The sequence below is a fragment of the Lagopus muta genome, chromosome 18 (assembly GCF_023343835.1).
Source record: "Lagopus muta isolate bLagMut1 chromosome 18, bLagMut1 primary, whole genome shotgun sequence".
NCBI classification, from domain to species: domain Eukaryota; kingdom Metazoa; phylum Chordata; class Aves; order Galliformes; family Phasianidae; genus Lagopus; species Lagopus muta.
Genome location: NC_064450.1, coordinates 10,559,982 through 10,587,373, shown reverse-complemented (window position 1 = coordinate 10,587,373; position 27,392 = coordinate 10,559,982). Strand labels below are relative to the sequence as shown.

At 46.2% G+C, this 27,392-nt stretch overlaps 3 protein-coding genes across 6 annotated transcripts; 1 reads left to right on the top strand and 2 right to left on the bottom strand.

The window, feature by feature from the left end:
• Positions 1–1,951: 1,951 nt before the first annotated feature.
• On the bottom strand, positions 1,952–11,597 carry SLC16A5 (solute carrier family 16 member 5). Of its 3 annotated transcripts, none has more exons than XM_048965406.1 (5): positions 11,487–11,597; positions 10,381–10,624; positions 7,348–7,491; positions 5,530–6,393; positions 1,952–3,580 (listed from the first exon to the last, which is right to left on the bottom strand). In XM_048965406.1, exons 2-5 carry the CDS (start codon positions 10,598–10,600, stop codon positions 3,345–3,347), a joined length of 1,464 nt encoding a protein of 487 aa, XP_048821363.1. In that variant the 5' UTR covers positions 10,601–10,624; positions 11,487–11,597; the 3' UTR covers positions 1,952–3,344. The 3 variants fall into 3 exon arrangements, with proteins under 3 accessions (XP_048821363.1, XP_048821362.1, XP_048821364.1); XM_048965405.1 differs by having other exon boundaries at positions 10,381–10,677; positions 11,487–11,590; XM_048965407.1 differs by having other exon boundaries at positions 10,381–10,627; positions 11,487–11,585.
• Positions 11,598–18,599: 7,002 nt separating this feature from the next.
• On the bottom strand, positions 18,600–23,720 carry KCTD2 (potassium channel tetramerization domain containing 2). The gene is made up of 6 exons (XM_048965136.1): positions 23,347–23,720; positions 22,114–22,222; positions 21,617–21,708; positions 20,867–20,962; positions 20,507–20,632; positions 18,600–19,949 (listed from the first exon to the last, which is right to left on the bottom strand). The coding sequence occupies exons 1-6, from the start codon at positions 23,635–23,637 to the stop codon at positions 19,920–19,922; spliced, it is 744 nt and encodes a 247-aa protein (XP_048821093.1). The 5' UTR covers positions 23,638–23,720; the 3' UTR covers positions 18,600–19,919.
• A 3-nt stretch (positions 23,721–23,723) lies between these two features.
• ATP5PD (ATP synthase peripheral stalk subunit d) lies at positions 23,724–26,505 on the top strand. 2 transcript variants are annotated; one of them, XM_048965138.1, is made up of 6 exons: positions 23,724–23,822; positions 24,033–24,163; positions 24,802–24,898; positions 25,702–25,773; positions 26,105–26,167; positions 26,301–26,505. In XM_048965138.1, the coding sequence occupies exons 2-6, from the start codon at positions 24,042–24,044 to the stop codon at positions 26,430–26,432; spliced, it is 486 nt and encodes a 161-aa protein (XP_048821095.1). In that variant the 5' UTR covers positions 23,724–23,822; positions 24,033–24,041; the 3' UTR covers positions 26,433–26,505. The 2 variants fall into 2 exon arrangements, with proteins under 2 accessions (XP_048821095.1, XP_048821094.1); XM_048965137.1 differs by having other exon boundaries at positions 23,744–23,830.
• The last annotated feature ends 887 nt before the right edge of the window (positions 26,506–27,392 follow it).

Sequence of the window (27,392 nt, the reverse complement as noted above, 5' to 3'; positions counted from 1 at the left end):
CCCAGGTTTATGGTCCGCAGAGATTTTTTGTAAGAGCTGGAGGCTGTGCTAATGCTGCTTACATGACCTGTGCATGCATCTGACTGTTGTGTGCTGTATTACTGCAGGAAGTTTGTCCTGGTCGTACAGAAAGATCACTTGGCAGCAGGCAGTGTTGGCTGAGGCATGCAGCCCTCTTGCTCAGGCTGTTTGCTCGGGTGATATGGGCCGTATTTAATCATCTCACTGCTCTGTCCATGTTGCACAGACAAGTTAAGCATAGCTGTGGTATTTACAGCTTCAGGGGTAGCCTAATGACAGTGGTGCCAACTGATAGCTCAACAAAGTTAGAATTTGGTCAATTTCAGGTTCTGGTAGGCATGTTTCTTTTCTTGCAGTTACTAACCAGGTCTGCAAACTATGCCAGGCTCTTCATTTAAGTGATTTTGCAGTTCTGAGGTGTTTTAGAGTATCTGAGATGACAGTAACTTTTTTTTTTTCAAATCAAACTTTTCCAAGATTTACACTGGCAGACTATCTAAGTCTTATAGGGTTCATAGTCTTGCAATATTTCAAATGAACTTCCTGGTGAATGTTTCATAGCAGTAAGGAAAGGCACTTGTTGCAAAATATGTTTCGCTTCGAAGTTAATGATACAGTTAATGACAGAGGGAGCAGGAAAGAGTATGAAGGGACTGGGTGAGGGTTATTTATCTCCTGCCATTTTTTCTTGTTCTGCTGACTCTGAGAGGTTTGTAACCTGGCTGAAGCATTAGTGTTTGTCCAGGGTTATTTTACTGTCTGTAGATGTTAAAAACAGCTCCTTCAAAGGGTGGTGGTAATTAAGCTGTGCTTGCTTTGTGTATTGGGACAACCATAAACCAATAGCAAGAACTTTTATTATTTTATTTTTCTTCTGGGCCTCAAGGTTCTTAAAGGCTGAGTATTGATGTACTGAGGGGCAATATTTATTATCCTGTAGCATGCTCAGTATGCCCAGTGCTTTCAGTTACACATTACAGAGCTCCTGCCCAAGGCAGCTGGGAGTTCAGGCTGGGAAGAGAGGTAGAGAGAGGAGGAGAGGCATCAAACAGAAAGGGAGGGAGCTAGTTTTCTCTATTATGGCAGTTCAGTCACATTATTTACCTGTGGAAACACAGCTTAAGTGTTATCTGTTCTCCATCTGAGATTTGTTTCTAACCTGTGCATTCTAAAGGTATGTGTAAGCAGCCAGGGGAAATAACCCTCTTTTCAGGCAGCTTAAGTTGTGTAAGGCTGTTGGGAAGTTCTTAGTGAACAAGATGAAAAAAGTGAAAAGGATGGATTTGTATACTGTTTGTCTTCCCAGAAACCTCAGCTTCTGCATAAGACTCCAGTGACTCTAGCACTGAGTCTGAGAGTATCAAAGATCAGCTCTATAAAGCACTCGTAACTCCGTGTCCTAAGTTATATTACACTGCTGTGTACAGTTAGGAGATAATTAAAACTGAGAATTCTTTGCCATAGCGTAGAAGGAGCTGACCTCTGTGTGTCAGCTCAGTTGGTGAGTTCCTGTTATTCCCCCTGTGCCTTGCAAATAGATACTTGTTTGTTTGCTTATGGGCAAGCTGGGGCTAAAGCATTGCAGGCGGTGCTGCGGCTGGTGCTGGAGATTCCGTTACTCCCTCAGTTAAACTTTGTTTCCTGGGATAAATTCTGGTGGGCAGTACCTGGCCATATCTTGCCTGTTTTGTCTGGAGCATTTGTAGCAGCGGAAGGATCTGGGACAACGTAATGCCCCATTTCTGGAAGGAAATGGAAAGGGAATGAAAAGGAGTGAACAGAATTTCAAATTTAAGAATTACATAAAGGAAAAGTGTCAGTATGTTGAACTGCTTAGCTGTTTTATTTGTAATGACTAGAAGAGGTATGAGACTCAATCCCTCTGCATTGGTTTGTTTTGATGAAAGGAGGAAACCCCACCTTTTCCCTGGAAAAACAGCAAGTGGAAACTGTGGTTTTACTGCTAAGAATTTGATGCAGTGGTTCTCAAGATTAAGTACTAAAATTGCTTTGGAACTGCTTTCGCTTGCAGAGTTGAAAGCTATTACTTCTTCCATTTCACTGACATATTGCAGTTCCATCTTTTGGATGTTCTAGAATGTTGAGCAATCTTCAGCTGCAGTACTTTGTGAGATATCTGCTCAGAGCACGTGGGATAGGAAATACAGTTCGCAGCTCAACAGAGGGAGTTCAGAGGCTGATGCAACTCTCGTTTTATTGCTGACAAATGTAACTCCTAGGAGTGTGTTGGGAAAAGCCTCTCATAGCCAAGAGACTGCATGGATGTGAGAGTTAACACCAATGTTTCCTACTGTATTTTTTCCCCTCAGATTTCTTTTTAAGTTATGGTTGAGCGAAATTGTCGATAATGAGATGATGTGAGTCTGAGACTAAAGAACTGAATTCATTTCCACAAGGGAGAACTCCAGTGGTGTTGAATTTGCCCTATATACGGCTGTTTACCTTCATTATATGTTGCTCTCCTGTGTTGTTTCGCACTCCCCCCACCCTAAAAAAATAGAATTGATCCCAGTTAATGATGGAAAGAGATGTATTTGTAGAAGCCATTAATCTCTTTTTATGATACATCAGGAAGCACTTGAGATACTACTAATTATACGAAGCAGACACTGTAAGGTTTCAGTCCTTTTGATTTTGTTGCTCTGGTGTGGAACTTTTGGAGCTTTGAAAATGTACTTGGCGTGAAGAACTCATATATACCTCATAGGAAAAAATATTTGATCTTTGTAGGTTCCTGCCTGAGTTGTGTGACTCATTTGGCAGCCCCCGTATTGTGTTTAGAGATGTGGAAAATAATAACACGCTTCCAGTCAAAACTGTTTGTCTTCTTTCCCCTTCCTCAACCTTGGGAGGCTACCAGGAAAGTTCATATAAGTCTGCACCAAAACTGCATGTTCAGAGTAGGTGAGTAATACTTATGCAAGAACTACCATTGTGCATAGCCATCAGTAATTATTTACCAGTGCTAGCGAGAGAAGTATGCATATGAAATTCCAGTGACTTCAGAAAGGTACCAACTTAAATCAATTGAATCAACATTAGTTTTATTTCTCAGAGCTGGTTGCCATGGATGTTGTTGTCCTGTGGCCTGCTTTAGGACAGCACAGTTCTGTCTGTCCTTTGGCTGGCACTGCCTGTTGGGCTCAGGTCTGCGTTGCTCGCGTGGAGTCTGACACAGCCCCACTGAACGGATGTGCAGGGAGGACGGGTGACGGCTGTGGGATGCAGACACTTGTTTTCTCATCTGCCATCAGGGCTGGGTCTCGTGAGGCTTTGTACAGCAGCATAATTGTTATTTATTCTCATATGCTTGTGACGTGCACAACTGCTAGAGTGGGTTGACTTTCAGACTGTGATTCATTTGGCGTTTCACTGTATATGGCAGACTTCTCTGGAGGTACTTTTGAGGTGTCTTTCAATCTGTTATTTTTTTCCAGAGCATAGAAGCTGAGCGCCATGAATAATGAAGCTGATATCAGGAAGAAACTTGAGGTGTAGAAGACATAGCGGAAATCATGGGTTGCATCCACCAGGAGACCTGAAATGGAAACCACAGCTTAGTTAAAAAGAGGATACGTGGTAAAGGCAACTGTAATGACATTTATAGAAATGATAAATCTGACCAATCCAGGAAAATGCCCTGTACAAAAGATAAGCATTCATAAATGAGTTAAGATCTGTTCTCCAGATTCTAGAGCTTGTTTGTAGTCATTTCTCAGGCGGTGTTTCTGTTTCTGTGAAAAGTATTTTCCAGTACACAGAGAAATCAGGAAAGAAAGGAAATTGTAACTTTTTCCCCATGTACTGATTGATTTTTTTACTCATCAGAGGACCTCTGTGTCACTGCCACTTTCTGGGTTTTGGAATGAGTGACCTTAGTACAACCCAGGTCAGAAATCAGAACAAATAAATAAGGAAATCTTTCCAAGACTGACATGTTTGAGTCTCTATACTGAAAACTTGTAATAGTGTGAGGAAAATTCACAGCACAGTGGGCATTATAACTAACTTTGAGAGCCTCAACGCAAAACATTTAGAAGAATTATATGTCAAGTGGGTATTTTAACACTAACACTGGAGGAGGAAAGGCAAAAGCTATTCGGGTAAAATGTATGATGCCTCCTCAACAGGTTGCTTATTTATATATGGAAATATCAGTGTAATTCTTCAATGTATTTTCTATCTCCAACAAGAAAGTGAGCTAATCTTGCTGTACTTTGTTTTCATAGAATGGTTTGGGTTGGAAGGGACCTTCAAGATCACCTAGTTCCAACTCCCTGCTGCAGGCAGCGACACCTCCCTCTACCAGGTTGCTCACAGCCCCATCCAGCCTGGCCTTGAATGCTTCCAGGGAGGGCGCATCCACAGCTTCACTGGGCAACCTGTTCCCGTGTCTCACCACCCTCACAGTAAAGTATTTCTTCCTGATATCTAGTCTAAATCTACCCTACTCCAGTTTAAAACCATTTTCCCTCATCCTGTCACTATATGCACTTATAAAAAGTCCCTCCCCAGCTTTCCCGTAGGCCCTTCCGTGTTGGAAGGCTGCTATAAGGTCTCCTCAGAGCCTTATCTTCTCCAGGCTGAAGAGCCCCAGCTCTCAGTTTTGCCCATCTGCCTCTCCTATCAGAGACATCCCAGACCTTTTCTGCACTTTGAGAAAAGCAACTAACACGTTTTGCCTGGGAATGACATGACATACAGTGCATGTAGTCCCATTCATAGAACAGATAGTTGCTTTCCCACTGGATGAGATACAATTCAGTGCCTGGAGAAGAGAGCTAAAACCAGCAGAGGATTCACACTCGGGTTTGTATTTTGTCTGTCAGTCTTTTGAATTTGTTGCTATACTGCAGGAGCAGGTACTTAGCCAGGTTATTCAGTGGCTTTTGGAGTGAACTGTGAAATCTGTGAGTAATTTATTAGATTTGAGGGCATAACTAGTTTCCTTTCTTGCCTCTAGAGAAAAATGAATGCACTCCAGAACCAGGAATAACAGTAAGTAGAAGAGGCTTTTACTATTACTTTACTTTTACTCTTCAGTTACGTAGAGCTGGTAATACCTCTGATGACAGTAGATGTATGGATGTTTGGAATTTCTTGAGACTTCATAGATCAGTGCTAGGAAAGCAGTGAGAATTTTATGACAGCACGATCCTACTACTGTAATTCCTCTCTGTGCTCTGCCATTCAAAGGAAACAAGTTCTCATCACTGCATGCCTATCGAAGCTGCCTGCCAAATGTGCAGCTTTTTCACTGTCTGCTGTTGCTTCAGAGACACTTAGGCAGCTACAGAAATTATCCTTGTTTGGCTGTGAGAAGGGCATTCCTTTCTGAGTCTTCCTTTTGTATTGCTCCCTCTGCATAATCAGCTGCCTGCATGGATCTGGAAACTCATTCATTCCTCTTCAATGTGCTCCCAAATACTTATCATCAGCGTCTAAGAACCTTGTTTTTCTCCAATCTGCTTTAATAGGTTTTCTCACCTGTCAGAGGGGGTCCAATGAGAACAGTGATACTCTCCAGGATGGTGAAGAGCCCTAGAGCGCTTGAGAACCTGTCCATCTCCACCACATCCATCAGCACCTGGAATGTGAGGGCTCCAATGCCACTCATGGCTATACTGAAGATGACGCAGTAGAAGATGAGCATGCTGAATTCAGCTGAGATGACGCAAATGAAATTGCCCAGCCCATACAGGAGCACGGCCAGGCTGTACAGGTAGATGCGTCTCCCTGTGAAGATTGTTAGTCCTGAGAGCAGCCCTGTCAGAGGGCGCATGAAGATGTTGATGAATCCAATAATGGAGATGAGGAGGGCTGCCCTGTGTTCCTCCAACCCATTCTGGATGGCATAAGGTACGAGGTAGACATGGGGTAACGCAAACCCCGTCATCATCCATGTCACTCCAATCGTGTAAATCTGGTACCTTTTGTTTTGACAGAAGATATCAAGAGCCAGGTAGTTCTGCAGCACCTGGAAACATGTGATCTTTCTGGTTTGTTCCTGGAGCTTTAGGTGAGAAGGTGCTCTGTTGGACAGCTGAGCGTCTTCTGCTCTTCTCCCTGGCTCCTCTCCTGTACTGGAAAACTGCAGTAGTGATCCCAGTGCAAACTTCACTGGTCTCATAATAGCTCCACAAACACAACAGTTCAACAGGATTCCTCCAAAGATAAGAAAAGTATCTCTCCAGCCCATCTCATCTAGCAGGTATTGAGAAAGAAGCGGCCACAGTGTGAAACCAATAGAGACACCGGTGGACGCCATGGCATTGGCCAGCGTTTGCCACCGCACAAAGTAGGAGCCGAGTGCAGTCACTCCTGCCTGGAAGCTGAAGCATGACCCCAGACCTAAAGATAAGAATGAAAGAGAAAATAGCAGCACATGATCTCTCTGTAGTGTCTTACAAGATTAAAAAAGCCCAAAACTCTGGTGTACCCACAGATGACTTCTTCACAGCCCCCAGTGATTAATGATCAGTAATCCCAAATGAGGGGTGAAGAAGGATGTTGTGTATACTTTAGATTCCCTATGTTCTCAGGAGTACTGAATACACTGCTCTAAGCTGATGTTTGAGCCACGCTGCCATGCCCATAATTGTTCCAGAGTTGTTCTTGGGAAAAATGACAAGGATTTGGCTTTATACTGCATTCAGCAGGCAGAGTTGCTTTCCTGACGTTTTCACCAGGTTTCAGGGAGTTAATTATTGTTTATCTCTGTGCTGCACACAGACCTTAGCTTGCAAGAGTCAACAGGTTTGGTCCCAAAATGATCTGGCTTCACAAATCAATTTCTCTTTGTTAGAAAAATAGCATGGATTGAAAAACAATTACCTAGGAGAAATATTTGGAAAGGAAAAGTTCCCATCTGTTACTTCTGTTCAAAACCAACATAGTATTTGGTCAGAGAAAGATAACTCACATCTCCCCAGACTGGGAGTGGTGAAGTCCATGCCCAGGATATTTGTGAAGGATGTTATCCCAACATTGCACTTCGAGGTGGGAAAAAGTCCCCTCTTCAAAGGCAAAAGGTTGTGAAGCTCCTAAGGAGAACAGACATTTTTGCTCTCTCTGTCACCCTTAGAGACCTGTAGCCTTTTCCAGGGAGAAGTACTTTAAATGAGCTGACTGGGTGAGATGTGTGTTAAAGGGGTGTGAAGGGCAAGCCTATCCAGCATGCAATTCTCAATGAGCTGTGGGGCTTTGATTTATTTCACAGCTAAGTGAAAAGCATGAGTGCTCAGTCCAGACTTCTACCACTTCCCAGCACAGCAGCTGGATTTCGCTGCTGTTCCTTGTACTTACCAGCGATGAAGCCAGCTGTTAGGTAAAGCTGGCTGAGGGACTTGCAGAAGGAGCTGGACACCATGCCCACGCTGCTGAGCAGCCCTCCCACCATGACAGCAAACCTGCAGCCAAAGCGCTTCACAAGGATGCTGCACAGAGGCCCTGGGAGAAGAGAAATAAAATAAAAAGGAAGCAGTGAGGGAGAACAGAATTGTTCTGTGGGTGCCAGAATGCTGCAGTTATCAAACGATTTAGGTTAGAGAGCCTGCGGATTGTCCCAGCAGCAAAATTTAAGGAAGGAAACAGAAGTAGAAAATGCACTCCCTGATCCTCCGAAGAGCTTGGTCAGCTTGTCCGCAGAAGGGAGTGCACCTGTGGTCTGCTTGTGTTTTGGCCATGAAATAGGATTCCTAAGCTTCCCTGTGATTGATAGTAGCTAATAATCCTGGAAATGGAAGTGTAATTCTGTTCTCATGTTGTATCAGTTCTACAAACGATTTGGAAAAGGATAGGACTTGAATTTCCATGCCCCTGAGTAAGAGATACTGAACAAAGTGTTATTTCTGCTTGCATATTTCTACTACTCTTTCACTGTGTTTTTCAAATATTCAGCTACAAAAGATTCTAAATTGTCCTTGGTGTCTTCTGCATAGGTGAAATTCTCTGCAGGAGAGCAGGTTGACTCTGGAACAGATCAAGAACAGGAGAAAAACAGGGATTGTCCTTGAGGGGGATAATTTGAAAATGTCTATGGAGGTGTATGCATGTTTGCATTGGAATCAGTCTAAGCTTCAGGCTGTGGCATCCATGCTCCAGCTTATGGAGCTGACCTGAAAGTTGTCTCCATGAAAACAGTACAACGCTGTTGTCAGTTCAGCTCTTTCCAGATGTCTGTTTTAGCATACCTGGCCAGCGTGGGTAACCATGAGGACCCAAGCCTCTTTGCAGGCTGTGCACATCCCTGCTCTTTCTCCAACACCACAAGACCTGGGTCTTCCTGGTGGAGAAGAAATGTGGGCATTGTGCTCATGTTGCTTGCAGGCTTTTCTAAGTAGGAGTTATGCTATTTCATCAGCAAAACCAATCGACAAATAGACATGGAGGTGTGTGAGTAAAGTTAGTTGATTCATTCATTTTCACAGGCTGTTTGTTGGTGAGTTCTGTGAGAGTGGGGTAAATTACAAGGTTGCTAATGCCATAGATTTTGGGAGAGGATGATGTTAGTTCAGACCTGCAGGCTGCCAATGGAAAACATTTCTCTCTGCATGTTCTGATAGAGGAGGCTTTAATGGCAGCTTCATTTTGTGTTTCTGCCAGGATCTGCATTATTTTCAAGGCTTACTAATTTTTTTCCTCTTCTTAACACTTAAAATTATGTAAGTAAATTCAGAAAGTCTGCAAGCTTCAGAGTTAGGAATCAGCATGGGGAAAATAACCTGTGGAAAAGTTTTGGTTTGAAATAAAATCTGCATAATCAAGCAAGCAGCTGAACGTTCTTAACATTAGGACTGTAACTGTGTGCATTTTGATCTGCTTGGGAGATTTTCACCTTGGACTTCAACTGGCCTTTGAAGAAGTATTCATCGGGCTCAGCAAACTAGTGACTGCATTCTGTTCCAGCAAAACTGCTGCATTTGAACTTGCGTGAGTCTGGAGAGTTGCAGTGGCCTTACAAATTCTGTTAGTGCTTGTGATCACCATGAGGCTATTCTTTCCTTGTGTAATGAATCCCTTTTGGATCTATATTGGCTGTCTTTACATTAACTTTCACTGTGGTCCCAGCCTCCCACAAAACAATTACTTCATTATTGAAGATAGAATTGATATGTCCTCACAGAGGCTGCCAGACTTGTCTTTCCTAGGCATGCTGGGACCGAGCTGCTTTTCAGACCATTCCCAGAGCCACTGGCTCCTGTTCTTTTCCTGGTTCCTACAGCAACCAGACCATAGGTCATGCCCAGCAGCTTCTCAAGTCAAACAGCCATGGCACCGCTCTGTTTCTGTTGAACTTCAGTGTCGATTCCTTCTGTAGCTGCTTTGCCTGAGGTCTTTCCCTCTGTGCCTTGCAACTCTGGGACTACCTGCTTCCACTAAGGTGCAAACTCTTTTTCCCCCGTGTCCAGCTCTCAGCCAAGTATTGCACAGTGAAACTTAATGTGCTGCAGCCATCACGTCAGTGTGACTCAGGGCTCTGCTTTTTTTTCCCCTCATACTGCTGCGTCACCTTTCAGCAATATTGGAAGAGGGCAGGTGTGAACTAAGGGAGCAGCTCAGGTATACGGGAGTCATTATACACTTTGCTGGATGGAGTTCAGATGGACTGTATATCACACAAGCATGGTGGGTGTATGAGGAGGGGCCAGCAGCAACATGAACCATTTACTGAGAAGCTCTCGAGCTGCTGGGTGTGTTTTACTTTCCTATGCAGGAATAGGAGCTCTAGATGCCCTCCCCTGTGCAACTCCCACATTTTCTGTAGGGAAGAAATAGTGCTTAGTGCTCCTGGGTGATTCACTCCTTGTCCACAAAGCAGCACCCTCCATCCACCCCCTTCAGCTGCAGGGTGCTACCTGGCCCAAGTTCTGCATTAAACCAGTTGTGCGATACCTGCTGCTGCACGCTGTGCCACTGCCCAAGGAGCTACTTTCAGCCCTGAGCCTCAGCTGGTAGCCTGGGGGAGCAGAACTGGCATGTGGAAGGGCATGAAGAAAGTACCCAAGATCCAGCCCTACTTGCCAGCTTATTTAAAAATAACTGTGAAAAATAATTAAGTTCTCATTGTTCTGAAGAAGCTGGGCTGAGAAAGAGATTCACCTTCCTCATTTTACTTATCCGTTAGAGTGGTGGATGGGAACTTGGTATCTGCAGACACTTGGTGCTGGGCTCTGTGGGCATGGAAATCGCTGGGAGGTGCCTTTCACTGCTGAGCAACCTGCCCCAGACCTCCCTGTCCCTTCCTCTTCAGAGAAATGCTGAGTACCCTCCTAAAGCCCTGTGTCCACGCTGGAGCCACAGGAAGCAGCGGAGGGCATCCCTACAGCCTCTACTTACCGCCTGCGTGCAGCACAGCAACCATGATGGAGGGGAACCACGATGTCTCACTGTTGGTGGCCTGGAACTCATGCTGGAGGTCAGTGAAGAAGATGCCGATGCAGGAGGGGAAGCCCAGCGTCAGCCCCTGCAGCACCACTGAGGCCACCAGGACCATCCATGCCCATCCCCGGTCCTGGACTTTGGCAGTTCCTCGTGCTGCTGCTCCTCCTTGGGCCATGGCTTCTTTCTACTCGCAGGCAGCCTGCTGGGGAAGGGAGTGCAGCTACCATGCAGCCCTCAGTCCAGGAAACGGACCTACGGAGACAAGGGCTGTGGGTATTCCCTGGGCTCAGAGGCACCAGCGTGTCCCAGGCCCTTGGCAGTGCACACTCTGGACTTCTTGCACTGCATTTCTTCCAGGACTCCCCTTCTCTCTACAGGATCCTGGAAGATTGCTCGAGAAATGACTGCCTTCCCCTTTTATATTGCACAAGACAGTGAGCGCAGCCAGGTACAGGACAGGACCACACCTCCTTTGAGGTATGAACTGGCCTTACCCAGTTCCACCCTTATTTTCCCTTTCACCTGCTTTCAGCATACAGAGTCCCCTTGCTGGCAATTGCTAAGGTCACCAAGTCCTCACACTGAGAGGAGTGACCAAAAAACTCTGCAAATGCCAAGAAAAATAGAAACATGTAAGGCTTGTATGTGGCAGCATACTGTTGCACTGCGCATACAGTTCAAATCACTAGTGTTGAAAAAACATTTTAGAAGTCACTGATTATTTAGGATCCAGTGATCTCAGATATACTTCTGCTATATCTCTGTCTAGGTCTGAAGATGAGAGATCCCAAGTTTGCTTGCTGTGAGATCAGCAGCATGAAACAACAAGAGTATTTCACATGAATAAAGGCACAAAACAAATCTTTGGCAGCTGGACAAGCTCAAGAAAAGCACTGTAAGGTTTGCACCGCACAGTATTTATTTAGCACTAGACTAATGTCCCTCCCGTACAACAATAGCTACAACTGAGTGTTGTGTGCAGCTTTAAGAATGAATAATAACTCATTCTAGCTCATTATTTCAAGCTTGCCATGGCAACACGCTCAGAATCAGTTCCATACCTGGGGCTGGACCAGGCCTGGCGACGTGAGGGGCTGAAGCACAGTGCGGGTGGCTCATCGTGGCGTGCTGGGTGCTTCTGCTTCAGCAGTGCCCAAAAGCTCTGATGAACTCTTTTGCAACGTTACCCTCAGCATCATTCTGTAAACAGGGCTGCTGTGCCGGCTGGCTTGCAGCCAGGGAAAAAAGGGCTGCAAGCAGAGGGGGCCCGTGGGAAGGGGCTCTCACATGCAAATCATGGTGGGGGTGCTCAGCACACTTTAATCCTTTGTCCACTTTAGCTGGGTGCAGATAATGCAACTAATTCAAGTGCTTGTCTCTCTGGTTTGAATTTGCTGGATGACAGCCTAAAACCTCTCCCCGGCAACAGCAAACCCCCAAAAAAAGGCAGAAGCACAGCTCCTCTCTGTTCCCAGCCGCCCTGTCCAACATCTGAATGTGTCCAGCAGCAGATTTCTGCAGCTCAGGCTCACTGGGGAGAGTAGAGCTGGGGGTCACACACTTGCCATGGCTTTTGCCTGCCGCTGGCCGCAGGGCAGTGTATCCCTGTGGCCTCCGAACCTTCGGCATCAGCCAGGCCTCAGGCTGTGAGCAGCTCCGGGATGTGCAGTCAGCTGCCAGGTGGTGCCTCACCGCCTTCTGCCTGTGCGGAGTGAAGGGAGTGGGTTTGTTCAGCGCTCAGCTGGCCATGCCTGCCGAATGGCTTTGCAAAAACAGCTTTTAATCCTTCCCGAGTGTGAATGTGGCAGACTGCTGCATGCTCTGCTGCGGCCATGTTGTCCTCAGCCTGTTCCTCAGTTGTGTCGAGACCAGGACCAGCACATAGCAGAGGCAGATTCTCACAAGCTCGAATGCTTGTCTCATACTGATTGCACTGGGATTTGGATTGGGGCTCGCAGCAAGACATGCATGAATGCTTGCTGCAAACTGTGTGTTGGTCGGAGCCGAACTGGTCAGCAGTGCTGCCTGCCCCAGTTCATGATGTTGCTGGAAATGGTTGTGTGTCCAGGTAGATTCAATCTCTGCTTCACCTATTCTCTTCAGTTTCTCTCTTTCAGCTCTGAATGTTGCTTTTGCTGCAGTGACCATCAAGATGCTGAGTTCAACCTTTGCTGGATTTCCTTTGGGCAGCGCAGCAGGCCTGGAGCTGTTCCTTATGGCAGCACATCAGGAGTGCTCGAACAGTGCATGTTTCCCATTCCTGTGCTGCTGTTTCCCTCAGTTGTGATGGGGGACTGCAGCTGCTGCGATGAGAGCGCACAGCAGGGCTGCTGGTGGCTCTGTGTGCATTCACACGAGGCATTTGCACAGCTCCCCTCCTCAGAAGAGCTTTACATTCAGCCTGCAGATGACGACAGTATCTATATGTCAGCCTCAGTGAGAGCTGGCAGCTGTGGGCATCCCTATGGAGGGAAGAGCAGCCCAATTCTTGTCCCAAACTTCTCATAGGGTCACAGCAGCAGGAAGAGAACCCAGGAGCATGTACGGGGGAGGGTCTGAGCCCAGAAGGTACCTATGGTTGGGAACAGGGAGGGCAGCAGGAAGAAAGGTTCTCTAGTTCACAGTACACTAACTCTGCACCCTGCTGCATGGCATGCAGCATCCTCCTGCTGCCCCACCTCAGCCTGGTGTGAGCTGGGCATGTGTTTATGAATGTAAAATAGGCTGTGTGCACAGAGGCAAGATGTTTACTGTAAACGGAGCCAGGCGGTAAAATGTGGGGGGGGGGGGGGGGTCACTCTGTGTCTGTTGGGGGTAGGAAGGCCAAGCACTTCTCTTGGTAAACAGCTCTGTAAGTGACTTTTTAAGTTCATTTTCATCCTGTGTTTTGTGCCAGGTGACTTTCTCAAGGTCACAGCATTGCTCCCACCTTCTCCCCCTGCAAAGGGTATCAGAGCCTTGCTGGCACCAATAAGTTTCTAATTAGGCTGAGCAGCCTCATCTGACTCGACTCGACTCGACTCGACTCGACTCGACTCGACTCCCCTCCCCCACATTCTCCCCACCTATTTTGATTCCCAGTTGCATTTAAGCCTGGCTCCTTGCCTAGTACAGCCTTTGGGCAGATGTCCCAGTACTGTCCCTATTCTCTTGGCTTGCTCTCAGCTCTGCCTGACTACCCTGAGCTCATCAATTACCAAGACACAGGTGGAGTACCAGGTGGGATATTGGTTTTGGGCGGCCAAAAATAACTCTCACCCAGTACTGAAGACTTTGGCTTGGAGATGGGAAATGGGAATTGAAGTGAGTGGTGTCAGTGGTGCAGGTGCTGACAGCTTCCGTTGGCTCAGAAGAATTTGGCAAGATACAGCTTGCTCTGGTGGGTGACTGCATGTGGTTCTCCTGCATACTTGCCCTCCTGACTGCTGCGTTCCTCCCCATGCAGCCTGTGGCTGTCCTGCATGCGCTGAGGATGTTTGGTGTCCAGAAGGATGGCTTCAGAGCCCAGTCTGAGAAAGATGTGCTTGGCCACCTTGGCTCTCGCTCTTATTAATGGGGAGTTAATGGCTGACTGCTTGGATGAGGTGTAAATCCCACTGCTGTTAGCTGTGCAGTAGCTGCAGACAGGGAAACAGCCCTGTTCTGGGATGATGGTAAATAGGCGTTGCTCTCTTTTAGGGATGCCTCTTGCCCTAGTATGCTGCAGCCCTCCTAGCGCTGTCCCTATTTTCCTTTATGTTGGGTTATGTGTAGCTCAGGTCCAGCACCTTTCCTTTTTGCCTCAGCTGCAGCGTAGGGATGATTTGAACCTTCATTGCTAGTCATTTTTGTCTCTTTTTCTGTTAATAGTTTCTCATTATGATGAAATATTCTGTTAAGATGGATAAGAGGTTGAGGGTGAATGGCCAGAATTGATGGGTCATGATTTTGAGCGAGCCTGAAGGTTTTCAGGCTCCAGCTAGCAAGAATGAAGGTTTGGCCATGCTGCTTTTGGCAGATGCTTTGTCGTCGTCCCCCCTGTCGGGTCCTGCTCCTCCTGCCCACACCCAGAAGCATTGCAGTGTTTGCCATTGTGATTCCTGGGAAAGGGACTGGAATTCTTCACCCTGCTGGGAAATGCAGGTCAATCTGTGCTTAGGGTTGTGTTTCTGGATGTGGGGGCAGAAATTGCAAAATGTGATTTCCACCCTTTGTTTTATGGGCAAAAGCCCTTGGTTTAGCAAATACAGCCATTCCGTTCTTACTTCCCACATGTTCCCTTGTATTCCAATTTGAGAAAACTATTAGCAGTGTTAGGATGGGGGTGACTGTTCATTAGGTGTTTCCCGGCTCTAAAGAGACCCATTTGACTGCTTTTCTCATTTAGAGCCTGACTCTCTGGTCATGCACACAGCGGATTGGTGCTATCCTGGTGCCTGGAGGTGATTGGTAGGCGATTGCACTTTTCTTTGCTGTGATTTGGAGAAACCAATATCTTTCTCCAGCCCTGGAGGAATCAAGTATTGCAGGGGTCATTTGCTGGGATAAAAGTTGGGTTAAATCTTCAGTGACCATTTCAAAACCAGATCTAGGTGGAAGAATGTGACTAAGGTGCTTATTTCCCAAACAAGTCAGCAGTCTGGGTTACAAATATTTATGATCCTTCAATCTGGAAATAGATGTGACTTTGCCCAGAGTGCAGGAGAGCGTGAGCAGTGGGCTGAGCCACACAGTTAGGTGAAAACCAAGACAGCGTGTGGGTGCTAAGATGAACTCATGGCTGTGGGCAGAGCTCTGTCATCTCTTGGACTTGCAGAGAGGAGAAATGCAGCTGTGGTTTCCACTCTCCACTGGAGCCCTAGGCCACAAATTTAGATGCTGACAGATGCCTCAACTAAGCTGCAGTCCTGTCTGGCATGGAGATACAGGGGTGGGCCATGAAGGTTTGTAGGTGTCCTGAACCAACTGGAGTGGCTCAGCTGTGGTTGGATCAGCTGTGATTCCTGCTTTCAGCTGCCATGCCCATATGCTCCCCTTGCACGACACCATGTGGTGAGTGTCTCATCTTGCACAGCTGTGGGGCCAAACCCTGTTTGGGGATGTGCCAGCCCTCCCTGCTCAGCTGCTTTACAGCTCAGCCTCAGAGCAGCTGCAGTGGGCAGCAGCAAATTCTGGTTCAAAGTAAGACTAAGTTCATCCAAGTCTCCCCATTGTTTAGTCATCTTTCCTCCTCCTCCTTTCCCCTCCCTGTGTCAGGCCTGAATCATTGCTGTTATCTAAATTCTGGCGTCACCAAATCTTGACAACATGTTGTCTCTTTGCCTCCTGCTGTTCGCCAATCATACAACACCTCTGTTTCACACGTTTATGAGCTGCAGTGTTCCATAAACAGGAAAAGAACTAAATCTCAACTTATCTCCAGGTCTGCTAACACCACAAACATGAGGAATGCTGTGGCATTCAGGGTGGAGGTAACAGATCGGCTATTTTAAATACTCCCCCAAGGTTTCAGTGCCAACGCTGCGTGCCTGGAGAAATCTCAGCTGACAGTTGTCTGCTCAGAACACCTGGGAAGCTCTTTAGAAATGGCAGTTTATTTGTTCTGCATTTGTCTTGGTGACAGCAAGAATCGCTGCGCCTTTTCCTTCAGTGGGAAAGTGGAGAACTGTTTGAGCTTCTCCAGCTGTTTGGGGGGCTTTGTAGTACAGGGAGGGGCGATGCTGTTGGAAATGCCGGATGTTTCTGCTGCACATGCTGAACCAAACAGGTGGCTAGCAAATGAAAATTGGCCCAAAGAACCTGTCCTTAAACTACTCATACTTGGTGCTTGTATTAGCATTCTTACTTGTTGGTGGAAATGGTAAAAAATAGATGTAGCTCACATTCTCTTATGTGTAAGAAAATCAGAAAAATGCTTAGATTTGCCTTCCTTCTCTGAAAGTTACCAAGAAGGACTGCAAAATCTAAGTAGACTTTTCCTCTTGGTGAGCCATCACAAATGAATCAGAACCACATGCAGGTCCTTAAAATGTAGAATTTGTGTTGGAAAGGCTGCAAATGGATGCAGAGAAAGCACAGGCTGCAGACACTCTTCATATGCTTCAAACCCATTTCAGAATCTTTATTGGAAAAACAAATTAATTGCAGCATCTCAACTGTTATTCAAACACATTTAATAAACAAAGAGAAACAGTAGCAAAGGGCACTGACAGGTGACAAACTGTACAAAACCTCTGGATTTGCAGGCAAAGGAGGAGCCCACAGCCCAGCTGCAGGGCTGGGGTCTGCTCCATCTCACTGCCCCCTCTGCCTCAGCCCACTCAGTCACCCCTGAGAAAATCTATTTAAAAATATGCAGAAACAAAGACACTGTAAAAGGTTATTTCCAGTCTTGCCATAATAGAACAACCAGGCCACTGGAAAAACCTAAAAAAAACCAAAACCCAAATGTCACACTTTCCATTCCCAGGACTAATGCTTTGAGGTGAACTCTCCCAAGAGGTACAAACACTCTTGGATATCCAGTACCTCTCCCCCTTCTCACAGCATACTACCTTAGAGTCAATGGGGCAAATTTCATCTTCATTGTTAGTTTTGATATAATTGTGAGTGAGTAAAAGGTAACAGAAGGAAAAGCCCTGTGCTGAGCAAATAGAGATGTAGCTGGTACATCATGCTGAGCGGCCCTTGGTCTGGGGTACAGGTCATTAGCACTATCAGGGGAGAAGAAATCCTCCCCTGGGATTGTATCTTCATGATCTTTGTGCCTTGTCCTAAGTATCATTCAACAATAAGGGCTATTCAGGAACAGACTGGTTTTGTATGTCAGCTCTGTTGAACTGAAGGCCTGTGCAACCGAAGCCAAGGAGACTCGAATACACTGACAAGCCCTTGCTGCAGAGAGCAGTGTGGAGGGGAGATCCAAGGTGCAGCCTTGATAGTCTTTCACATGGATGAGTTAAAAAGCAGCTCTGCTCAGCAGACGATGGTGGGTTTTTTTGTGGTGGTTTTTTTTTTGCTCTGTGGCTCAGCAGGGAGTGATGCTATCGCTTTTGCGTGAGGCAATCTCTCGTGGGCTTCACCATGTATGGCATTTTGGAACAAGGTATTGCTTTTACCTGGTTGAACTATACTGGCCAGAATCACAGAATCACAGAATTGTAGGGGTTGGAAGGGACCTCCAGAGATCATCGAGTCCAACCCCCAAATGTCTCCCTTCAGGTGAGCTCATTAGTGTTGCTGTGAGTTTGAGGTGTTCAGCTGGCGCTGATGTGACAGATGCAGCTCACCCAGTCCCTGTCACCTTCAGTCTGGTATTTCCTTCCAGTTTCCAGAAACTCCCTCCTCCAAGGAAGGCAGAGAACATAAATGAACATGAGAATTAGAGGGCTTTTCAGGCTGTTAACTTGCATTATGATGATTCTTCTTGATTTCTCAGCTGAGAGCACAATGACTGAGACTACAAGATACTGGCAGAGGAGAGATATCTATAATACCACAGTGTTATTTAGGCCCAGCCAAGCTGTATGGTCTAATCACACCAATACCATCTCACTACATTATAAATGGGGAAGATGGAGGGAAGGAGGAGAGCTGGGTTCTTCAGCACAATGGCAAGCCAGCTGTGTTTCAACAGCCTGTAACTGACAGAATGTGAATTCAAAGACATTTGGCGTGGTCTGTTGTTACCAGGACTGAGCTGGCATGGATAACTGGCAATTCTTGTGAATGAGGCAAAGCCTCCAGTGAAAGCGTGGAACATTGGCAAAGGATGGAAAAGGACAGGCACGAGCATGTACCAAGAGGCCAAGTGCAGCTGTGTTGCTCTGTGCCTTTGCTGTACGCCTTGTTTACTGAACTGGCTGTCAGACCTTTGGTAACATTTTGCTATCCTTAGGCCCTGCCAGCAATAAGTGATAAAACAGGTGACCTTCCTATTTCCATCTCAACACCATAAGGAGACCACAGGTAGCTGAATTTTTCTGTAAAAGAACCAAACTCCTCAAACCAGGGGAGGAATTTCTGATACCTTATTGAGAATCATCTGCTCTGTGCTCATCCATGTCTGCAAATTCCAACATCTCCAAAGCTTTGCATGTAGCATTAGTTTGGGATTTGACTCAAGAAAAACTAAGTGCCGGGACACGTGGGCTACAAGAACAAAGCAGGGATGAAAGGAGAAAAACGCACAGCAGCAAATTCCTAAGAAATTTCATTTACCAGACTAGGAGGGACATGCCCTTGGTTAGGGATGGCACAGCTTAACATAGAGGAAACAGTGACTGCAATTTGGCTAAGATTAGAGTTCAAGAGAGGCACAAACGAACATTTTGCACATCTATCCAAGGCATTCAAAAAAAGTCACAGAAGTTGACACATTGGACAAAATATATTACAACAGTTTGGCAACTTTTCACACCCCCCACACCCCCAGCTCTTGATGCCCCTGTGTAATTTGAGCTGATCTCTTTAAAGGTTGGGGACACGAGGGAAGGTGCAGTTAAATCACTGTATGTAAATAGCGGATCTCCTCTGTAACAAGTCCCGTGGGTAAAATCAAACCTACCTGCTTGCTACAGTACAAAAGAAGTTCTGCCCACAGTCCTCCCTTGGTGAAAAGGCAGGTGACAGAGCCCATGCTGCTGGATACAAGGCAAAGCTGAACTTGGCTGGAACAAGTCCCTAACCTTGTGATTTTGCACCAGGCTAAGATATATGGTCATGGCAAGGTGTCGAAGGGGAAGATGTCACCATTCTTCTTCAACAGAGAGGTATACAGGACAGAACCATTACTCTGTCACTGTTCTAGGTGAACACAGGTCTGTTTGCATGCATGAGAAGAAATGGGCTTTGGAAAACGCCAGGAGCCCATATATGATAGTGCTAACAGCAAGACCTGTGTTAGATGCACGTGTAACTCCGCTCCCCTTATTAGCGAAGCTCAGCTCCTAGGAATTGTACAAGGAACAAATACAAAGCAAGAATGAAAAAAACTGTTTTTTACAAGTAGCTTCTTTGCTCCTTCTTTTAAAGCCCTGTTCTGATCTGTGGGGGACTGGCTGATCAGGAGGGAGCACTGCAAGATCTCTGCACTGTTCTGATGGTTGTAGACATAGGCACAGGTCAAACACACCTTTCCACCCATGGCAGCCTGTGTAAGGTAGGACTGACCACAAGGCTGTGTGGACCTAAGCAACCTTTGCAAAGAATCCAACTGGGAATCCAGCACAGCTGTTGTTGGAAAAATTCAGTACAGCACTGGCCAAAAAATAAAACAAATACTTGTGGAACGGACTGAAATCCACCTGGAAGAGTTTTGTCCTTTCTTGTTCTCCAGAATAGAAGGAAAGCCTTTGGTTAGGACTAGAATTACTCATAACTGGCAGGACAGGCTTGGCTTTGCTTTGCATTAGCTTGGTTACTGTACAGGGGCAAGTTTGCATTGTGGAGACATGCTCTGTCCAACTAGATTGCCCTTTTGACATCTGGGAGTTCTAGAGGAGTGGACACTTGAATTACATCCGAGATCCTCGCTCTTGAAGAATCTGAAAAAGAAGAGAGCCTCTATAAATAACTCAGGCAAGTTTAGAAGCCAAAGTTCATGATCCAAATCTTTGGCTTTTGTAGAGGAAGGAAAGGTAGTCTAACAAGAGAAGGAATGAGAGAGTAGCCTGTTGGCGTCTATGCTACCGTACCGAATGACAGGCTGGTTAAAACAGAGTCTCTTCTCTAGAAATGCTTTAGCTGCCTGCCAGGAGTTAAAAATGTCATCTTTTGTTGCTGTCCTGGGGAAAATGCATGGACTGAAGGAGAAAAGCAATGTCAGTCTTCTTCCCACAGTATCCTTCAGTCACAAAATCCTCTTTTTTTCCAAGTCTTTCCTCTTTTTTTTCCCCCCTTGATTTGAATGCATGGTAAACCAGAAAATCTTTTAAGAGAGGGAAGGTCATGCACACTGGAGAAAATATGAAAGCTGGTATACAGAAAAAATAAATATATATGTGTGTAGGTATACTGCAAATTGTGGATCTCCTGATGTAAGATGTGTTTTTTTTCTTTGCATAAGGGAATTCAAGACAATGCATTTGAGGAGATGCCTCACCTTTGCCTTCTCGCTGGGCTCTTTGACAATGCCATTGGTAGAATTGTTGAGTTCCCTAGACACAACACAGAGGAATTCTGCCTGGTCTTCATTTCCATAGTTATATGAAGATCCAATGCTGATTAGCTGTGTGACAGAAGACAGCCAAGGTAAGGATGACTCTATTGGTAAATCTTGACTTCTGCTTTATTCCTGCAATTGCCTTTTCTGCTACAACTGCTCAGAGAGACCTGTTCTGACCTGAAGTGCCAACAGGTCACATCCCTTCCCATATTCCAGTGTCACAGTCTTTCCCAAAGTGTGTTTGTAAGGCAAGTATTTACACAAGCACCAGACACATCTGTACATTTTTTCTAGTACCTGTTCAAATTTCCACCCATCAGACATGGTGGACACCATCTGTGTGAGCTCTTCCTCTTGGCACTGAAGGACTCTGTATACATGCTTCACAGGTCCCTAAAGAATGGAGAATAAAAATGAGCAGGAGTTTAGCAACTGTTGTACTAGTATCAAGCTAGGAAACTAATTAGCCTTTTACAGGGCCTCCTGCTCTGTCTGCTTGCTGTTTGAGGAAGTTTCAACCATATGGGCTTCCTGAGGTCTCATTCTCGTGACTATCCAGTTGATTCTAAAACTGCTACAAGGAGTTAGCATGCTTTTTAAAATCCTTCCAGGTGCTTATGTGCCAGTGAAAGCAATACTTTGTTGTCTTTTAAAGCCATTTACTGTTTTTTAAATCAAACGTACTGGGATTTGGATATCAGTTCAGCAGCAGAGACTGATATAAAGGGCAGAACGTGGTTCAGAGAAGGAAGAGTTAAACTATTCCTTACCTCCCAAAACAGTCTGTTTCGTTTCCCTATCTTTGTCTGTAGCACTTTTAACTGTTCATTGTCTTTCCCTGCACTATTAATAAGATGACTCAGTAGCCTGTACTTGTGAAACCACAATGGATCATCTATCCCAGCTGTGGTTTGGTTTAACTAAGAACACTGATTGTCACTGTTAGAAACAAACCAAAGAACTTCTACTGGAAGCACCTATAGCCACATCCTCCTACTGTGCTACAGAAAATGACTGACTTCAGTATGCAAAACCCATGTGCATTACTTGAGAGGTTCTGTTCTCATTATCCCGTATCCGCTCCTTCACCAGCCGCACAAGCGACGCAATGTTGTAAAACTCAGCTTCTTCCAGTACCCCTAAGGAAGGAATCAAAAGCAGGCAATCTGTTACTTTATAAAGAGCAGAACAAAGACAGTTCAGCTACAAGAGTGCAATACCTGCTACTGACTCCAAATCTTTCCCACGTGTAAGAAAAGCCCTGGGTGCTAAACGGACTGTGCCTCTGACCTCACGCTCCCAGACTGGAAGAAAACAAGCTGCCTCCCTCTGTGGTTAACAGAACATTTAAGAAAGATTATTCCCCTTTCCCTAGGATTAAGAAACCCCGTGGTACAATCTCTAATATCATTCATGCAGCCTCGCTCAGGGGAAGGTCACCAAGGCTCCTTGCTTGTTCAGAACTGCTGTCTGTTTGGGGAGAAGAGATGCTGTTCGAAAAGTGCTATAAAACAGTGCTTGCAGTTCTTCTGTGTTTCTCATACCTTCTTCTGCGAGCTCCTTGTTTATGATGAGCTTCCCATGTCGGAGGTAGTTCAGTATTGGACCAAAATATGTGGGATCTCTATCGATGAGATACGCTCCTGTCTCATCCTGTTGAGCGTGCACAGAAATGAAGCAGGCACAGTTAAATGGCATGGCATTTCACTTTTAAATTATACACTGAACAGCTTTTCTTTGAGAATCTGGATTCCTTTGCTTGTGAAAAGCGTATCTGTGACTCTATGCTTCAGCCAGCATTTTTCTCAGTATCTGAACTCAGCTGTAAATGCTGCAGCTCATAACGCTGGCGGATGTCTCCCAGTCAGTACTTCCATAAACAAGCTCGCATAAGTGAAGAGACGAGCAGGGCTCAGGAGTTTTGCTTCACTGCAATAACAAAATACAAAAGCTGGCAGTCATGCTCTGCCTAAATTGGTTTTCCATGCTAGTTTAAATAAGAAACCTGGAAGAACATTTGGATTTCCAGTTCTGATTAACAGCATGTGATAATTCAAAGTACTTTTTTTTCCCCCCCCCTTTCTTTGAATTACTGGAAATGCCCATTGCAGTGCAACAGTCCTGTCTCTGAACAGTCTCCAGCAGCTGGGCATACAACATCATCACATTACCAGCAATCCACAATGAAAAGCATTTCCTGAAGCAGCATGGAAGGGCTGATAAAGCCTGCGTGGCTGTTTTTCATGCCATTTCCTTCTATCACTTTAAAGCAAGGCAGGTCCTGCTAGGCAGCCTGCTCCAAAGCAATGAAATGCTGAGGTCTTCCAAAATGTCATCTCCTATCTTTGCTGAGACTGGTAACCATTACTATGGCCATAACCTGGATTTAAATTCTACTTAAGCAGATATAAAATGCTGTACAGACACTATAGAAACCTTGCAGTAATAATAACTGTTTGTAAAACCTGTATGTTAACAACCTACAGCAACTGCAGAGCTATATGTCCAGTAAAGCTCTTGAACTGGGATCTTTTCTAAGAGCAGAAGTAAATACAACGAAAAACCACACACATCCTGGGGGCGGCGCATCATTTAAATCTCTGTTTCTGGGGAAGTTTCTCTCCCTGCTGCGTGCAGTAGCAGCAGAAGGGCGCTGGGGCGCTCCGGAGGAACGAGGAGGCGGCGGGGGCTGCAGCAACGGACGCACGACTCGGGGTGGTGCCGGGACTCCGTAGACCCTGGCCGGGCCCGGTGGGAGCGGGAGGTCCGGGCCTCACCTTGTCGGAGCCGAGCTCGGGCCCGTCCTGGCAGCAGAGGCGGCACAAGAAGGACTTGGGCTCCCGGCACAGCGTCTGTCGGGTGCTCACGAAGTACGTTCCGCCCACGTTCAGCCGCACCCATTTGGAGGCGGAGGGCGGCCGGGCCGCACCGGCAGGACTCGGGCTCAGCATAGCGCCGGAGAAACCCGGCGCGGCCGAGCGAGGGCTGGGCGGTCCCGGCACTCCCCCGGGGCCCGGACTGGGTGTGCGGCCCCGCGGCGGCCCTTCCGCCGCTGCCAGTTCCGCCATGGTGACCGCCCTCAGCGCCCCCACGCCGCCATCCCCGCTGCCGCCGCTTCCGGCGCACCAAGCACTTCCGTGCGCGGAGCTGCATGACGCATTTCCGCTAGCGCTGTGCTCTGACTGGCCGACGGGGCAGGACTTCCGGTGCGTCGCTCGGCAGCGCCAGAGGACTGCGGTAGCGGTCGGTGAAGGTGAGCGGGTGAGCGGAGGAGAGGAGAGGAGAGGGAAGGGAAGGGGAGGGGAGGGGAGGGGAGGGGAGGCGAGCGGGAGGCTGGCTGACTTCCATCCATCGCCCCTTGGTAGGCGGCGTGGGGGCCCAGAAGGAGTCCCGAGTTCCGTGGACTCCGGGGGGCGCCGGTTCCGGGCTCTGCCTGCCGTGACCCGCTCTCCTCTCGCGGCAGCTCAGCGTCATGGCGGCCCGCAGAACTGCCGTCAAGGCCATTGACTGGGCGGCCTTCGCGGAGAGGGTGCCCGCCAACCAGCGCGCCATGTTCAACGCCCTGAAGACCCGCAGCGACGCGCTGTCCGCCCGGTGAGTGCCGCCTGCAGCCTCTTGCGGAGCCGCGCTCCTGGCCGCTGTCTTGTGTTGTAGTTTCCCACGGTGATCCGAGAGACGGCACGGCAGTCGCCTTCAGGGCAGGCGGTAGCGGTTTCTTGTAGTGAATCTTCTTTGCTTAATCCTCCGCACAGTTAAACTGCGGCTGCGATGTGAAAAAAACTAGTTCTGTGAAAGCGCTTCACTTTGGTGGATTTAAGAAAAATGAAATGCTTTGAAAACCTCGTTGCTCTGTTAAATGCTATGCAGACAATGGTTCTTCCAGGTGCTTTGGCATCTCCTGCTTGATGCATGCTTGCTATTACAGTTAGCATTGCCTCTTGCCTCTGACGTGTGAAAGCTGTCTGTGGTTTCTTATAAAGCTGTCTCTTAGAGATGTTGTGCAGTAGCATGAAGTGGGAGGGGCTGCGGGTTGAATTTGTCTGTCCATAGGGAAAAATCTGTTTCAGGGGTAAGGGAGTTTACAGAATTGGTTCATCACTAGTTATTAATAAGTAGATATTTTCTGTTCAACTCAGCAGGGTCTGTTAACTCTCTTGAAAGTAGGAGGGAGCAAGTGATAGCATCAGGTTTGTACTGGCACTGGTGGTGACCGCTGTCCTTCCTCTCCTTAGGTTGGCTGCACTGCCTGAGAAACCCCCTGCCATTGATTGGGCTCACTACAAGACTGCTGTTGCTAAAGCTGGCATGGTGGATGAGTTTCAGAAGAAGGTCGGTGTCTTTGTCAGCTGAATGTTGTTACTCTATGGAGGCTTAAACAGGGAATATCTTTTAGTGGAAAGCACCAGAATGAAGGTGTTTTCAGTTTTGGCTAGTAGCTTCCTTTGTTTTATGTCCTGCAGATCAGTCACTCACCTGAAAGAAAGAAAACTCAGTCTGTAGGAGCGAATTTGAGTAGTGCCTCTCCTGAAACAAATATTTGGTGTATTTCTTTAATTTACTGAATAGTAGAAAATGATAAGTGCAGGTCTGCAGACTAAGAATGTGCAAAGCCAACTTTGATGCCTGTGGGGTTGTCATCCCATTTAGAAATGAACTGAAAAAGAATGACCAAGCATTTGCTGAAGGTCACACAATGTCACTGGCAGCATGGAAATTGGCTGCTATAAGACCAAAATAACCAAAAGATAGATGGACTTATATTTATTTCCTCAGAGATAGAACTCTGAGGAAAATCTGTCCATGATAGGATACATCTTTGGTGTTAGACTTCCTCGTGGTGCTGTGCTTTGCTGTGTGCAATGCTGTGATGAGTATGCATAGTACAACGTGTCCTGGTGATGATATGCAATATGTAATAGCTCACTTTAAGCATACAGGTGAGTGGTGCTGCTTGAGAAATGTGCAATCAAGATGCAGAGGTCATTTTTTAAAAGCTCATTAAGCTATGCGTTTGTGAGCATGTTGTGTCATAGGAAGAGTGGAAGGAACACTCTCCTGCTGCTAGGGAGAACCACCTTTCACACGCAGGGTTATGTAAATCAAACTGTTTCAAATTTTTCTTTGTTTTCCAGTTCAGTGCACTGAAGGTCCCTGAACCAGTGGATACACAAACTGCCAAAATTGATGCCCAAGAGCAGGAAGCTGTAAGTGTTTGAAATGTTCCTGGATGCCAGACTTGTCTCTGAGTCCTGTGAAGATGGGAAGGGGTGAGAGGGAAGGTGTGTTCTGTACTGGCGTCTGCACAGGCAGAGCAGCCTGAGAGTATGGCTCTCTGGTCTTTCTTTGCATGTCTCTGGCTTTTGGCTAAGCAAAAGATTTTTTGCTTTGGGAAGGGCTTGGATTTTGTTCAAGATTTTGTCCGCTTGTGTAATGACAGAGAATTGTAACATGAGCTTTGAAGGTGGTGTTGCAGGTTCACTCTAGATTGACATCTTTATTATAACTATATTCACCATGCCCTCTTTTTTCTTGCAGACCAAGAACATTGTGGAGTATGTGAAAGCTTCCAAAGCTCGTATTGCTGAGTATGAGCAGCAAGTAAGTATGGATGTTGCTTTGTGAATATTCTCTTTAACCCTGCTTGGCACACTCTTTTTCTTTCCTGTGCGTGCTTTGCTCTTTCTTGCTGATGAGTGATTTGTAACATATTTGTCTCTGCTCTCACTTCAAGCTTCAGAAGCTCAGAAGCATGATTCCATTTGAACAGATGACTTATGAAGACTTGCATGAAGCTTTTCCTGAAACCAGACTGGACAGGGAGAAGTATCCATACTGGCCACACAAACCCATTGCTGATCTGTAAACTGGCTTGGAAACAGTTTATCTGATGACTGTCAGAATGAATTATCTCTTAAATAAAAGTGTTTTCCCTCCTGTCTGTGGCTTAGATCTTTAGCTGTGAGGTTGCAAGGTTTTGAGGAATATGGAACCACACAGCAATGCACAAAGAGGGTGGTTTTCATGGATTTTGTCTGTTACTGGTGAACTGGTTTTACAGCAAGTACTAAGATCTGAGCTAGATCTGATACTAACGTTGAGTCCTCACACAACTTCTGTAATTTACCTTTGTAACCACGTAGTACAGGGAATGTGGTTCTGCCTTTGCAGGTGAATTGTTGCTTAGGAGATAGACTTGCACTCCAGCGCCACAAAATAAGTTATGTTTAGTAGTGATCTGCAGGGTGATGTCTGTCTCAGGGATTTTAGAGGCAGTGTGCTGGGGCTGCTTTCCAGGTTGGCTGTGTTGGTTTAGGTGCAGTTGCAATAGGAGTTTAAGGAATTAGGTGAGATACTGAAGTTCAGAAGTATGATATTTTGAACATCCCAAGCGTTGCTCCCCCATAATCCTGGTGATCCTACCAGTCTGGATTACTGTATGTTGCAGATCTCACTCAAAATCACAGAAACAATAGAACAAAGGCTTCGTACTTTGATTGATTTATTTAATTATCTGAGTAGGAATTCTTAAATGTCTCTCCTCAAAATGAAAAAATCTCCATAAATGAAAAAGGGCTTTAGGTCCCTTTTTCTGAGCTGTAAGAATTACTATTGGATAGAATTAAGGTATTCTCTTCGAGTTCCATTATAGCTTTATCTAATTACTTTGTTAGCCCACGGAGCACTTTCAGAATATATGTATGTTTACAGAACTAGAGTACAATGCACACACCATGCGGACTTCATGCTCTGGTTGTGGTTTGTTTTTTTTGTTTTCTTTTTTTCTAATTTAGGCAGCTGAAACAACTGGTTTGAATTGAGCAGT

Bases quoted from the DNA above. Each gene is read 5' to 3' on its own strand.
- SLC16A5 (XM_048965406.1), bottom strand. From the start codon at position 10,600: ATGGCCCAAGGAGGAGCAGCAGCACGAGGAACTGCCAAAGTCCAGGAC. The intron at 7,492-10,380 runs GTAAGTAGAGGC...CTCTTCTCCCAG, and splicing joins TGCTGTGCTGCACGCAGGCG to GGCCTCTGTGCAGCATCCTT. The intron at 6,394-7,347 runs GTAAGTACAAGG...TCTTATCTTTAG, and splicing joins AACAGCTGGCTTCATCGCTG to GTCTGGGGTCATGCTTCAGC.
- KCTD2 (XM_048965136.1), bottom strand. From the start codon at position 23,637: ATGGCGGAACTGGCAGCGGCGGAAGGGCCGCCGCGGGGCCGCACACCC. The intron at 22,223-23,346 runs GTGAGGCCCGGA...CACGCTCAACAG, and splicing joins CCGAGCTCGGCTCCGACAAG to GATGAGACAGGAGCGTATCT. The intron at 19,950-20,506 runs GTGAGGCATCTC...CTTCTTTTTCAG, and splicing joins AGCCCAGCGAGAAGGCAAAG to ATTCTTCAAGAGCGAGGATC.
- ATP5PD (XM_048965138.1), top strand. From the start codon at position 24,042: ATGGCGGCCCGCAGAACTGCCGTCAAGGCCATTGACTGGGCGGCCTTC. The intron at 24,164-24,801 runs GTGAGTGCCGCC...TCCTCTCCTTAG, and splicing joins AGCGACGCGCTGTCCGCCCG to GTTGGCTGCACTGCCTGAGA. The intron at 26,168-26,300 runs GTAAGTATGGAT...TCTCACTTCAAG, and splicing joins TTGCTGAGTATGAGCAGCAA to CTTCAGAAGCTCAGAAGCAT.